General features: G+C 47.0%; 1 protein-coding gene across 1 annotated transcript in view; it reads right to left on the reverse strand.

The window, feature by feature from the left end:
* Window positions 1-11,573, reverse strand: part of LOC130123921 (cyclin-Y-like) — a 65,312-nt gene extending 53,739 nt beyond the window's left edge. Inside the window, exon 1 of the mRNA XM_056293249.1 lies at window positions 11,417-11,573. Within this exon, the coding sequence (XP_056149224.1) occupies window positions 11,417-11,573 (157 nt within the window). The remainder of the gene's footprint in view (window positions 1-11,416) is intronic.
* Between the last annotated feature and the right edge of the window lie 860 nt (window positions 11,574-12,433).

Here is a 12,433-nt window from a genome sequence, read left to right on the forward strand (position 1 = left end):
TGGGGTGAAGGATGCAAACGGAGAGGAGAGTTAAGGTGGACTCAGTCGGGCTTATTATGCAGGGACGGTCCAATGGCTGTCATCGATTTTCCGTTTTCAGAGCGACACAACAGGTCAATATACTAGTAGCTCCTGTTTTCCAGTCACACAATCCACAGAGTATGAACTACCTTCTCACAGCAGGCCCTTTCTGTCTCCCTCTTCACATCCATGCCTGAAAGTGGCAGTATCTGATATCTGCTACCAGGCGGCCATCCTGACACGACTCAACACGTTATGCCAAGGGAGCTCGCGCAGACATTTTACTACTGATTTTGTTCTTCAAACATCCATCCATCCATTATCCAAACCGCTTGTCCTGCTCTCAGGGTCACGGGGATGCTGGAGCCTATCTCAGCAGTCGTTGGGCGGCAGGCGGGGAGACACCCTGGACAGGCCGCCAGGCCATCACAGGACCGACACACACATACTACATTAACACCTAGGGACAATTTAGTACGGCCGATTCCCCTGACCTACATGTCTTTGGACTGTAGGAGGAAACCGGAGCCCCCGGAGGAAACCCACACAGACACGGGGAGAACATGTAAACTCCACACAGAGGACGACCCAGGAGGCCCCCAAGGTTGGACTACCCCAGGGTTCAAACCCAGGACCTCCTTGCTGTGAGGCGACCGCGCTAACCGCGCCGCCCACCCACCAATTATGATTCAGTAATTTGCAGAGGTATCTCCCCAAACAGATACTACTTCAGTGACTTTGTTGTCTTTCTAGTGATTTCCATCATCGATGTCCTCACTTTTTCTTCCTTTTTCTGGGCTGATTCGTTCAAGTTGACCGATTTTTACATTTAATTACCAAACACAGAGTGATGAAGACAACGATCTGTGCCTCGGAGAGAGATATTAAGTCCACAGACGTTCTGATTTTGCCATTCAGACTTGGGCTACAAGGTCACATATTCGACATGGATCCGACCCAGGACCACATAGGAAAGCGTCCCAAATTGGAATTTAAAAGATGCATCTCCACGTGGATTTTTGTTGTCACGCTGTTTCTAAAAAATGTAAAATGGGGAACATTTATCCATTTTTCAAAGTAGCCTACTTGAAATCTACACAGAGAAAACAGCTGGTGTGCAACCACATGCTACACCGACTCAGTCGGTGTAGCAGGTTAAAAAAACTTGCTCCGCCACGCCTACGGGACACGCCACGCCTGGTTATTTTAGGCATTAACAATGAATGACAACAACATTAAAGGTCAAACATGTTATAGCTTAGTTTACTGAGAGGTCAATAGGGCATGCAATAGCCTCGGTGCGTTAATGTCGCGCAGCGGAACCTCCAGGTGTGTCTGTTTGCATAAGAGCTTTCGGTACAACTGGATGCTGACATACTACTGAATCATTAGTTAGCTGCTAACTTATCCATCCGAAATCTCAATTTTGTCCGAAAAATCAATGAATCAAACAGGGCAAAAGGGGCGTTCCAAGTATCAACGCTGTGAATCGGGCTCCACTGAGCACTGTTGTGTGCCACAGGGTGCGAATTCAGCGCGCTATAATTCCCTTTAAGTTTCCATTCATTCCCTAGTATCTGCTAGGGAAGAGATAAGCGACTAGCGAACATTCTGAGGGATGCATTTACCGTCACCAAGAGTACAGAGGTGTGTAGTCGGCATTTTGTATTGGGTGATTTCGCTGTGTTAGCTACCGGTGTGTTAAGGGGGCTCAAGAAAGGAGCTGTACCCACTCTTTGCGTGGAATGAGTACTCCAAACCCACACCCTGCTGGTTGGTCAGGCCAGGTTGCCCTTACGCTGACCTCTCCTGTACTTCTATCTTTGATACTGAAAAAGAGACGGATTTGTGATAGCCAAGAATGTAACGTTACTGATTCTGTGATTTTGAATGTAGGTGTAAGTTAGCAACATTAGCTGACTAATAAAAACAAAGGCGCAAGGTAACGTTAGTTGCAAGGCAGCCAGCTAACATTCACTAGCTAGCTAGCTAGCGCTAGCATAGTTGTAATGACGCCGTTACTCGCCCTCGTAGTTGTCGATGTAGCTTGAAGTATACATCTTAAACCCCTTTTCTTTTTTGCTCGTCTTGAGCTACCGAGGAAGTACTCATGATGCAACGCTGACCGTGATTTTTAGGGAGTTCCAGCAAACGGTGAGTGTAAAACAAAGCCATCTCTTCCCTCAACCAACCAGACCGGAAGTTCTTGTGCAAGTACTCGTACATCGGAAGTCGAACGACACCATCTTACGCACCCAGGCTATAGGGCAAGCCGATTATGAATTTTTAGAGCACCCTCTACTGGATCACAAGGCAAACTACTTCAAAGAGTCTGTTGCACTTAGACTGTTAAGATTGAATTCAAACAGGTCATTACAGTTCAAATATTAACTTTTTCCCCTACATTTGAACGAATGTTAGACTTTCAAACAAAAAAAATTACAGCCCTAATGTAGAGTATTGAAGACCACATTTGCTAGGCATTGTTGGGGATCCTTGATTTGCAGTTAGAGCAGCACAGCTTATTATGGCATGGATTCAGATGTAGCAGACTTGTCAGCTAAACATTCATCCTGTGAACTCTACTCCATCATAGTATGACAAAAATAGGTTTCAAGGTTAGTAATGCTGTCTACGTCAAATTCCTACCCTACCTATGTTATGTAACTTAAAATAGTAACATCAGACAATTTTTGCCTCTTATGAGATGATAATAAGTCATCTTTCTGGAGAACAATTACATATAAATTAGATGTAGGCTCTATCTATAGGATGATTTTTTTCCTGGGCAACTATCATATTTTTCCCAAATGATCAGAATCAGAATACTTTATTCATGTACAGATTTTTAGGAATTCTATTATCTCATATGGCTGGAAAAGTAGTGCGTATAGCTGCCGTAAACGGGAAAGAAAACCTCCGCAGGGGAGCACACCCCCAGGCCTAAACCCTGAATATTAACAATGTCTGGCTCCGCCCCTGCTGGACGCCCCTCTGGTCCAATCGGAGGCGTTAATTCACGGCCATGAAGGCGGTCTTGAGGGTCTTGTCTTATCTGCCCCGCCAGGCCTTAATTTCTCCGGGGAGGAATCTGTTGGGACGGCGCTGGTACAGGCCATAATGAGACCCGCTAATCTCCGTCCTGGTACTGACTGTGAACTCCCAAACATTAGACACGCTTTCAATCAAAAACGCTGTGTCCGAGGAGCCCGCCGCTCTTATCCCCAACAATCACAGAGCAAATGTCAATCATCCCACCATTCAGCCCCCCCCCCTACACACATCCTCCCCTCCTCCTGCTACGCTCTTCTCATCTTAAATTTGGCCTCAATTCAAATCAGAAATTAAGGAAAATGCATCTATCTACTGCGCTTTCAGTGTGTGGGTCGGTTTCTAAGTGCTTTGCAGAGAACAAACTATCCATCCATCCATCCATTATCCGAACCACTTATCCTGCTCTCAGGGTCACGGGGATGCTGGAGCCTATCCCAGCAGTCGTTGGGCGGCAGGCAGTTGGAGAGACACCCTGGACAGGCCGCCAGGCCATCACAGGGCCTTATCTTGTCATCACTTCAAATCTCTTCTTGTTTAACAACTTATCGCTTTTTTTATTTTCCACATCGTGTCTGTTTTATTATTCAGTTGTGTCCCTCTTTCCCTCTGTTGTAATGCAGCTAAGTGACCATCATGATTTGAAATGTGCAAAAAGAGCTCAACGGTCAAAAAAACAATGATCAATAAAACAATCAATAAATTAAAGATCTGGCGTGTAAGCAAATCATCCGTTTGTCAACGAGGAACTTCTGATTTCCACTGTTCCCCATTATTCTATTCCAGATCGTGGCCATCTCTTTGTGGAACCAGAAACTTCATTCACAAATACTTTTTGACTGTTGTAGGCAATTGAGGTGCCTGAATATCATTAAACATCTCAAATATATTAAGTTCCTGACCCAGGATGCTTGAGAGTAAACTAGTGCTTGGCAATATGTAAAAGATTATTTTCAGGGCAGTTACGGAGAATTTTATATAACATCAATATCTTTCAATATCTGCTTCCATATGCAAAAATTCCATGTTTAAGAACCCAGCTGAGGTTTATCACACCAAGCTGTTCGGTAAGTACAATATAAAAACAAAACTAGTTTTCCAATAATCCTCCCCTCAAATATTTCACACCCCGATTTGCATAGATTCTCATTATCATTAAGTAAGACAACAAAACTGTGCATCCCCATATGACTATCCAAAATGTTCACCCCGATGCAATACCACTGAAAGGTGATAAACAATAATATCTAATGACTGACCGGAACAAAACAAATGAACCGATTTGAGATTAAAATAACAGAGAAACAAAACACCATAAAATGTAAGATTACGGGCGAGAGTGTGTGTTTGTGTAGAAATGTGAGTGCACGTGTTGTTGGATTGGAGATCCACTTCCATTTTGGAGTGGTAAGCCTCCAGACTGCCAGGGTTACTGGTTCCACCGGCTGTGCAGCTAACTGCATCAACATCAACATTAGCATTAGCATCAACATTAGCATTAGCATCAACATTAGCATTAGCAGGGCTACCGTATTTGCTCAGCTCTGCAACATTGTCTGTACATTGTTTGCCTCCATGTTCACATCTGGTCCCTGTGTGTTTATGTCATAGAGTTGTGTACAAATAGATGTAGTATGTAGTAGTACCTGTGTACCAGTGTGATGGTGTGGATGTATGTAAATTAGCACAGATGTATACTTTTTAATGTACAGACTGTGGCAACAAATATCATAAAGCAGGACAATAAATCTATCTACGTATCTGTCTATCTATATGTCTGTCTGTCTGTCTGTCTAATGGGTTTACTCATGGGACACTGGTTAATAGCGTAGAACTGGCATGTGTTGTGTAATAAAGACGGGCTAAAAGGAAGTGACATCAGAGAGAACTTCCTGTTACTACCGGTGAACAAGTAGAAAACTGCTCAGGCTGAGCGATGGTGCAGATGTGTACCTTTCCTCCACGTGCAGCCGTCATGATGTGACACCTGAAGTCTACCTATCAGGTACTGCAGGAGAGCAACGGAGTGCGTTTCGTTGTTTTAAAAGTGGACATGCAAATCATGTTTCAACGAAAGTGGATTTGAAACGGCACACAAATACGTGTAACTCCTGTCATCATCTGCCACGTGAACAATGGCTCGCAACCATTTATTCTGCATATTTATTTAATCTAGATACACAACAAGATCATACGAGAGGCTTATGTCACGATAGACCGATAATCTAGTCATGTCATCTTTACTGGTCGAACACTTTAAAGCAGATCGGCTCGTATTGTAAGAATCTGGACTAACACGATGCCATTTCAAACGACACAGGCCTCTGGAGACTTTTTCGGTTTCTGACACACAAAGAAAAAAAAAACGAGTCCGTGCAGTATTCCGAGAAAATCCCATTTATATGCGGTGGTCGGCTGTCGGCTGAGAATAGGACGGCCATTTAGCAGACACTTTCCAGCGTGAATGGCTCAATTGTGATGCACATTAGCATGTGTGTCAATAGAGGAGGCCGCGTTCCAAAGTTACTGTTCATTTTTTTTGTTTTTCAGCCTGGAAACAAAGACCGACACAAAGGAGTCTGCTTTTCATGAGCATGACGTCTGCAGCAGCGCGGGGCTCTGTAAACCACCAGCCGCCCTCCTGTCCCACCATGCACAACTGTTCCACCCTGCACAACTCCTCCTGTCCCACCATGCACAACTCCTCCTGTCCCACCCTGCACAACTCCTCCTGTCCCACCATGCACAACTGTTCCACCCTGCACAACTCCTCCTGTCCCACCATGCACAACTGTTCCACCCTGCACAACTCCTCCTGTCCCACCATGCACAACTCCTCCTGTTACACCCTGCACAACTCCTCCTGTCCCACCATGCACAACTCCTCCTGTCCCACCATGCACAACTGTTCCACCCTGCACAACTCCTCCTGTCCCACCATGCACAACTCCTCCTGTCCCACCATGCACAACTGTTCCACCCTGCACAACTCCTCCTGTCCCACCATGCACAACTCCTCCTGTCCCACCATGCACAACTCCTCCTGTCCCACCCTGCACAACTCCTCCTGTTCTACCATGCACAACTCCTCCTGTCCCGCCATGCACAACTCCTCCTGTCCCACCATGCACAACTGTTCCACCCTGCACAACTCCTCCTGTCCCGCCATGCACAACTCCTCCTGTCCTACCATGCACAACTGTTCCACCCTGCACAACTCCTCCTGTCCCGCCATGCACAACTCCTCCTGTCCCACCATGCACAACTGTTCCACCCTACACAACTCCTCCTGTCCCGCCATGCACAACTCCTCCTGTTCCACCATGCACAACTCCTCCTGTCCAACCATGCACAACTGTTCCACCCTGCACAACTCCTCCTGTCCCACAATGCACAACTCCTCCTGTTCCACCATGCACCACTCCTCCTGTCCCACCATGCACAACTCCTCCTAGTCCGCCATGCACAACACCTCCTTTCCCACCATGCACAACTCCTCTTGTCCCACCATGCACAACTCCTCCTGTTCTACCAGGCACAACTCCTCCTATTCTACCATGCACAACTCCTCCTGTCCCACCATGCACAACTCCTCCTAGTCCACCATGCACAACTCCTCCTGTTCCACCATGCACAACTCCTCCTGTTTCACCATGCACAACAACCCCTCCTGTTCCACCATGCACAACTCCTCCTGTTCTACCAGGCACAACTCCTCCTATTCTACCATGCACAACTCCTCCTGTTCCACCATGCACAACCCCTCCTGTTCCACCATGCACAACTCTTCCAGTTCCCCCATGCACAACTCCTCCTGAGGGCCCTGCTTTTCCGGAACATATTCTTTATTGTAAAGCTGCACTAGCGCCTCCTCTGGTCGGTCAGGGCGCCTGTTCACGGGGAGGGGGGGGACTCGGGGGAATAGCGTGATCCTCCCATGCGCTACGTCCCCCTGGTGAAACTCCTCACTGTCAGGTGAAAAGAAGCAGCTGGTGACTCCACATGTACTGAGGGAGACGTGGTAGTCTGCAGCCCTCCCTGGATCGACCAAGGGGTCGGAGCAGAGACCAGGACAGCTCGGAAGAGTGGGGTAATTGGGGAGAAAAAGGGGAACCCCCCCCCAAAAAAACAACTATTGAATTGCAATGTTTATAATATGGTGCTATATGACAAATCCCAATATGTATCGAATCCAACACTAAAATGTCGTTGTAATATTCCCAATATATATGTAGTATAACCGGGTTCTCGGCCGTTATGAGAATAAAAAGTAAAAATATGAGTATGAATGTAGATCCACATATGAGCAGTAACAGAGTGATGCTTTAAGTGGGATGCTCAGGTAGTATTCCATTAAGTATTACTTGTAGTATTACAAGCAGCACTACATATGGTCGACTTGTTTTTTTTTTCTTACAAACTGACCACATGGTCTGATGGGGAGAGCCGCCCTGGTGGTGGGTGGATGAAGGAAGGGGGGCTTCAGAAGACCACAACCACCTTTTACACTGTACTCATAGCCAGGGGTGTCAAACTCCAGGCCTCGAGGGCCGCAGTGTCTGCAGGTATTTGTTGCAACCGTGCACTACACCACCTGATTTAACTAATAAGCTCACCTCCTGGATCAAGGAGGGAAAGGAACTGGTTTAATCAGGTGGTGCAGTGCATGGTTGCAACAAATACCTGCAGACACTGCGGCCCTCGAGGCCTGGAGTTTGACACCCCTGTCATAGGCCTACCTGTGCAAAATGCTGCTACCATGAGGTAGAAGTTGCAACACCCCAGGTGGAAAAGAATGGGCCATAACACCTACATGACTATTGTCAAAGAAGCACAAACTGGAACATGTGCTGAACTGTTGAGCCTTTTCCATCAGAAGCTCAACAGCCTAGCCAAGCACCATTACAACTGGCTGCACCGAGCCAAAGCGTTCAGGGCTTGAAAAGAAAGCCTGAGGAAAATGAAGTTGCCCTCCTTGTGGATTTTTCAGAGAACTTGTCCTGCAAACTTAACAGTGAGGTGCAGTCTTTCCATTTCGGAGAGAGTCGGAACTGCATATCTGCCGATGCCACAATACCACAATGTCCAACTTACAAACAACCAGTGTCCAGGCCAGTGCCCGAGATTGCACTCTTTATACTACCCTCTCCTTCGGGAGGCGCGTCCCCGTGCTTTAGCATACCGGCTCCCTCACGCCTCTGAGCGCATATGCATCCCACCGCTGCCATCAATGTAGCGAGAGTTCAGGGGGCAGCCAGGATCGAACCTGGGTTCCCCGCACCATGGGCGACTGTGCTAGCCAGTCAACTAAAGGGTCCAACCCGTTAGCCAAGGGCTAGCGAGTCCACATATCCATGGTTGTAACACTGTGACAGTAACAATGGTGTGAATGGGAAGTTCATCTTAGTGAACTATGAAGGTTGGCCGTTCATGGAACGGGTTCTTCAGGTGACTGGTGAAGAGATTGAGATGAGCTGCATGCAACAGTTGGGAAGAAAAATTAAGTTGACTTGGCTCCATCATGGTTTTGCTACACAGCCGGTGAGCTCAAAGTGATGTCAGAGCCAGCTATCTCCTGCTGCCCCGGACTGCTGTAGTACGCACATCTGAAATGGGATATCAGTCCTGTACCGGCGGTGAACCGCCGTTTCAAAATGTTTTGAAATATTTTGTGAAACAGGACCTCATCGTTGTTAAATCCCAGTCTATTTTCATTTAGTATGCAGTTTTAGTCAAAGAAGGTTGAATCAGTTCATCTGGATACAACGTTCATCAATAACGTCTGTCAATAAACGTTGTATCCGGATGAACCGATTCAACCTCTGATTATCTGACCTGGATTACTGAGCATGCATCAAGATACATAGTTTTAATGTGGCTTTCCAGTTGCTGTGCTACGACGTTTTAATATCTTGGAATACATTTGCTAAACTGTATTTGAGTATTTCAACATTAAATGTTTCAGTAGACTTGAGCTGATGTTTCTTTTTAAGAGTATCAAAACTAAAACACGACTTCATTGTTGGTCGGCCATAATCCAGCACAGTGTATCTACTGCACTGCAGCCTTCCAGCTGCTGGCTGCTGGATGTGACGTCATGGGACACATCCTGTTTTTGATCAGTTTGCGACTTTTACTTCAATAGAGACTGTTGGCTAAAACAGTTTTTTTGTATTTGAAATAAAAATGCAATTATTCGGCATATTTGCTGTGACTAAGGTCATCAGGTGGCACCACTGATAATCGCAAGGTGGTGCGACCAGGTAAAATATTCACTGAAACCGATAAATAACGGGTTAACGTGACCAGATGGTTGATAACATAACCGACTGAGACGCGAGGCCCCAGGCCACGAGAATGCAGTAACCTCAACTTATTGTAAATACGAAACACAACTATTAAATAACCATGTGTTCGGCACAGTGGAGTCTCTAAGGGATACTCGCCAAATATTTCACTTAGAATAAAAACATGGTTTTTTTTACGCACATTTGGTTGTACACCCTGACATTTTTTTGGCGGTGAAGTTAAAAAATGCAGTCAAAAGTTGGAATTCGAACAGTCTGACGTGTTATTTAACAAATGAGACTTGTTTAAACTCATTGTTCAAGACTCATAAATATGCGTTACATCTATCTTTTTAGAAATGGAGGCTTTGTTTGTCGTTGACCCCTTAGTGAAATGAACAGTGTCTACCTGCTTGGCCATCATATCCACATTACTAATGATCATGTGTCGACATTAACTGCTGTGTAAAGATCTTAGCTTATCTTGTTTTTATATTCTATTTATATGTTATTAATTAGCACGGTCACCTCACAGCAAGAAGGTCCTGGGTTCGAGCCCCCCCGGGGTAGTCCAACCCTGGGGGTCGCCCCGGGTCGTCCTCTGTGTGGAGTTTGCATGTTCTCCCCGTGTCTGCGTGGGTTTCCCCCGGGGCCTCCGGTTTCCTCCCACAGTCCAAAGACATGTAGGTCAGGTGGATCGGCCGTACTAAATAGTCCCTAGGTGTGGGGGGGGGGGTGAGGGGTGGGGGGGGGTGGCCCTGTGTGATGGCCTGGCGGCCTGTCCAGGGTGTCTCCCCACATGCTGCCCAATGACTGCTGGGATAGGCTCCAGCACCCCCGCCACCCTGAGAGCAGGATAAGCAGTTCGGATAATAGATGGATATTTATATTTATATATTTGTATTTTATTTATATTTTATTATTTCATTATTATTTTATTCTATATTTATTTTGCTTTGTTTGATAAAAAGATTTTAAAAGACTACTCAAAACCTCCTTTTTTGGCTAAGGCCTTTGGTCTGTAATCTTTTGATCCTTGTTTTAATCTCCTTTTTGTTTTTCCTAGTGTAAAGCGTCCTCGGGTTCCTTGCAAGGCGCGATACAAAACTAAGTTGTTGCTGTTATCGAAGCACCAATAGTCATCCACTAAATATCACCACATCACCAACATGGAGGTATTCAGTCAGAAATATCACAATATGGCATCAAGCACCGCGATAATGCATCAAGAATCGCGATATTTCATCAAGTACCGCGATATTTTATCGAGTACCGCGATATGTCACCGAGCACCGTGATAAATCACCAAGCACCGTGATAAATCATCAAGTATCGTGATATTTCATCAAGTATCGTGATATTTGAGGAAATATCGCGATATTTGACTCTGCCCAGCACACACCTCATGAGCCCCAGGCCAGGCTACCACATGCTGCGTGCCAGACTGGAGTCGTCCCAGTCTGTAGGAAATCAGTTTGCAGGACATCTGCCTGGATATGCTGCTGGTCGCTGAACAAACTTCAAACCCCCAAATATGGCCACAAACCTGCCAGTCAGCTACGAAATACACAGCACTTGTGATACGTTGGTCGGTAATAACACAATCTTATAACCAAAGACCCACTATTTCCCATGTCTTCAGCAGTATTCCAGGACATTTGGTCAATTTCCAAGACTGGAAAACTGGTAGTTGCAGGTTTTCCAGGTCGTGGAGACCCCTCGTCTCGTGTAATGCTGGATTTCTTTTTATGTACTATCCTCCCATAGTAGCACTAGTAGTAGTAGCACTAGTAGTAGTGATAGTAGAAATATAGTGATAGTAGAAATACATGAAGTAGTGTCATCAAGCCAAATGGGATGGAAAGGTAGGATGTCAGTTCTACAAAGGGTGGGTGGGCTGGTTCATGTCAGTTTGTTTTACCAGGGGTGGATGCGCCCCCCCACCCCAAAACCGACCCCCGAGTATTGCACGTGCAGTAGGAAGTCATTGCATTTGCAGCCCTTGGGGGGTGTTTACGTCGCTATTCATTGCCATGTGGGAGGGAAGTGCACTTTACCGTCGACGTTCTCGCGGTCGCTGATGTGCTGCAGGTTGCAGCCCGTGTCGTCCCGGCTCAGCTCCGGCTCCGGCACGTATGACGACTCCAGCCTGGAATGCGCATTTCTGCGGAGCTTCGGGCTGGAGGAGACGCAGCAGGAGGTGGTGCTGCCCATGTTTCTCCCGTCGTACGAGCGCAAAAACGAGCTGCTTCTTCTCCGAAAACGACGTCTTAGTTTGTTTATCACCCCCCGTCCCTCCTCCTCCTCCTCCTCCTCCTCCCCCCTCCCCACCAGATTCAATTCCCAAAGACCGGAGCGCCGAGCGCGCGTCCGCGACCGTGCCAGTCCATCGATTCTGTGCCGGGAGTCCAAAGAGCTCTCACAAAATCCCCCGAAGAAGACGCGTTGTGGACGAGGTCATTTACATGCGGGATGGCGATGCGTTACCGACGGTCCGAGCCTCGGCTGTGACAGAAGGCATGGTGTGATGTGCGCAGGCCCGCTGTGACGGAGGGGCGTGCGTGTGTATGCGTGAGAGGGAGGGAGCGAGAGAGAGAGAGAGCGAGCGAGAGAGCGCGAGCGAGAGAGAGAGCGAGCGTCAACGAACAGCAGAGAAAAGGTTCCGGTTCAAGTGGGAGGAACAAACTATCAGAGAGAGAGAGAGAGAGAGAGAGAGAGAGAGAGAGAGAGAGAGAGAGCGAGAGAGAGAGAGAGAGAGAGAGAGAGAGAGAGAGAGAGAGAGAGAGAGAGAGAGAGAGAGAGAGAGCGAGAGAGAGAGCGAGAGAGAGAGAGAGAGATAGAGAGGGAGAGAGAGAGATAGAGAGGGAGAGAGAGAGAGGGAGAGAGAGAGAGAGAGAGAGAGAGAGAGAGAGAGAGAGAGAGGGAGGGAGAGAGAGAGAGAGAGAGAGCGACCGAGCGAGAGAGAGAGGGAGAGAGAGAGAGAGCGAGCGAGAGAGAGAGAGAGAGAGAGAGAGAGAGAGCGAGAGATAGAGAGAGAGAGCGAGAGAGAGCGAGAGATAGAGAGAGAGAGCGAG

Source organism: Lampris incognitus, chromosome 14 (assembly GCF_029633865.1).
Source record: "Lampris incognitus isolate fLamInc1 chromosome 14, fLamInc1.hap2, whole genome shotgun sequence".
NCBI classification, from domain to species: domain Eukaryota; kingdom Metazoa; phylum Chordata; class Actinopteri; order Lampriformes; family Lampridae; genus Lampris; species Lampris incognitus.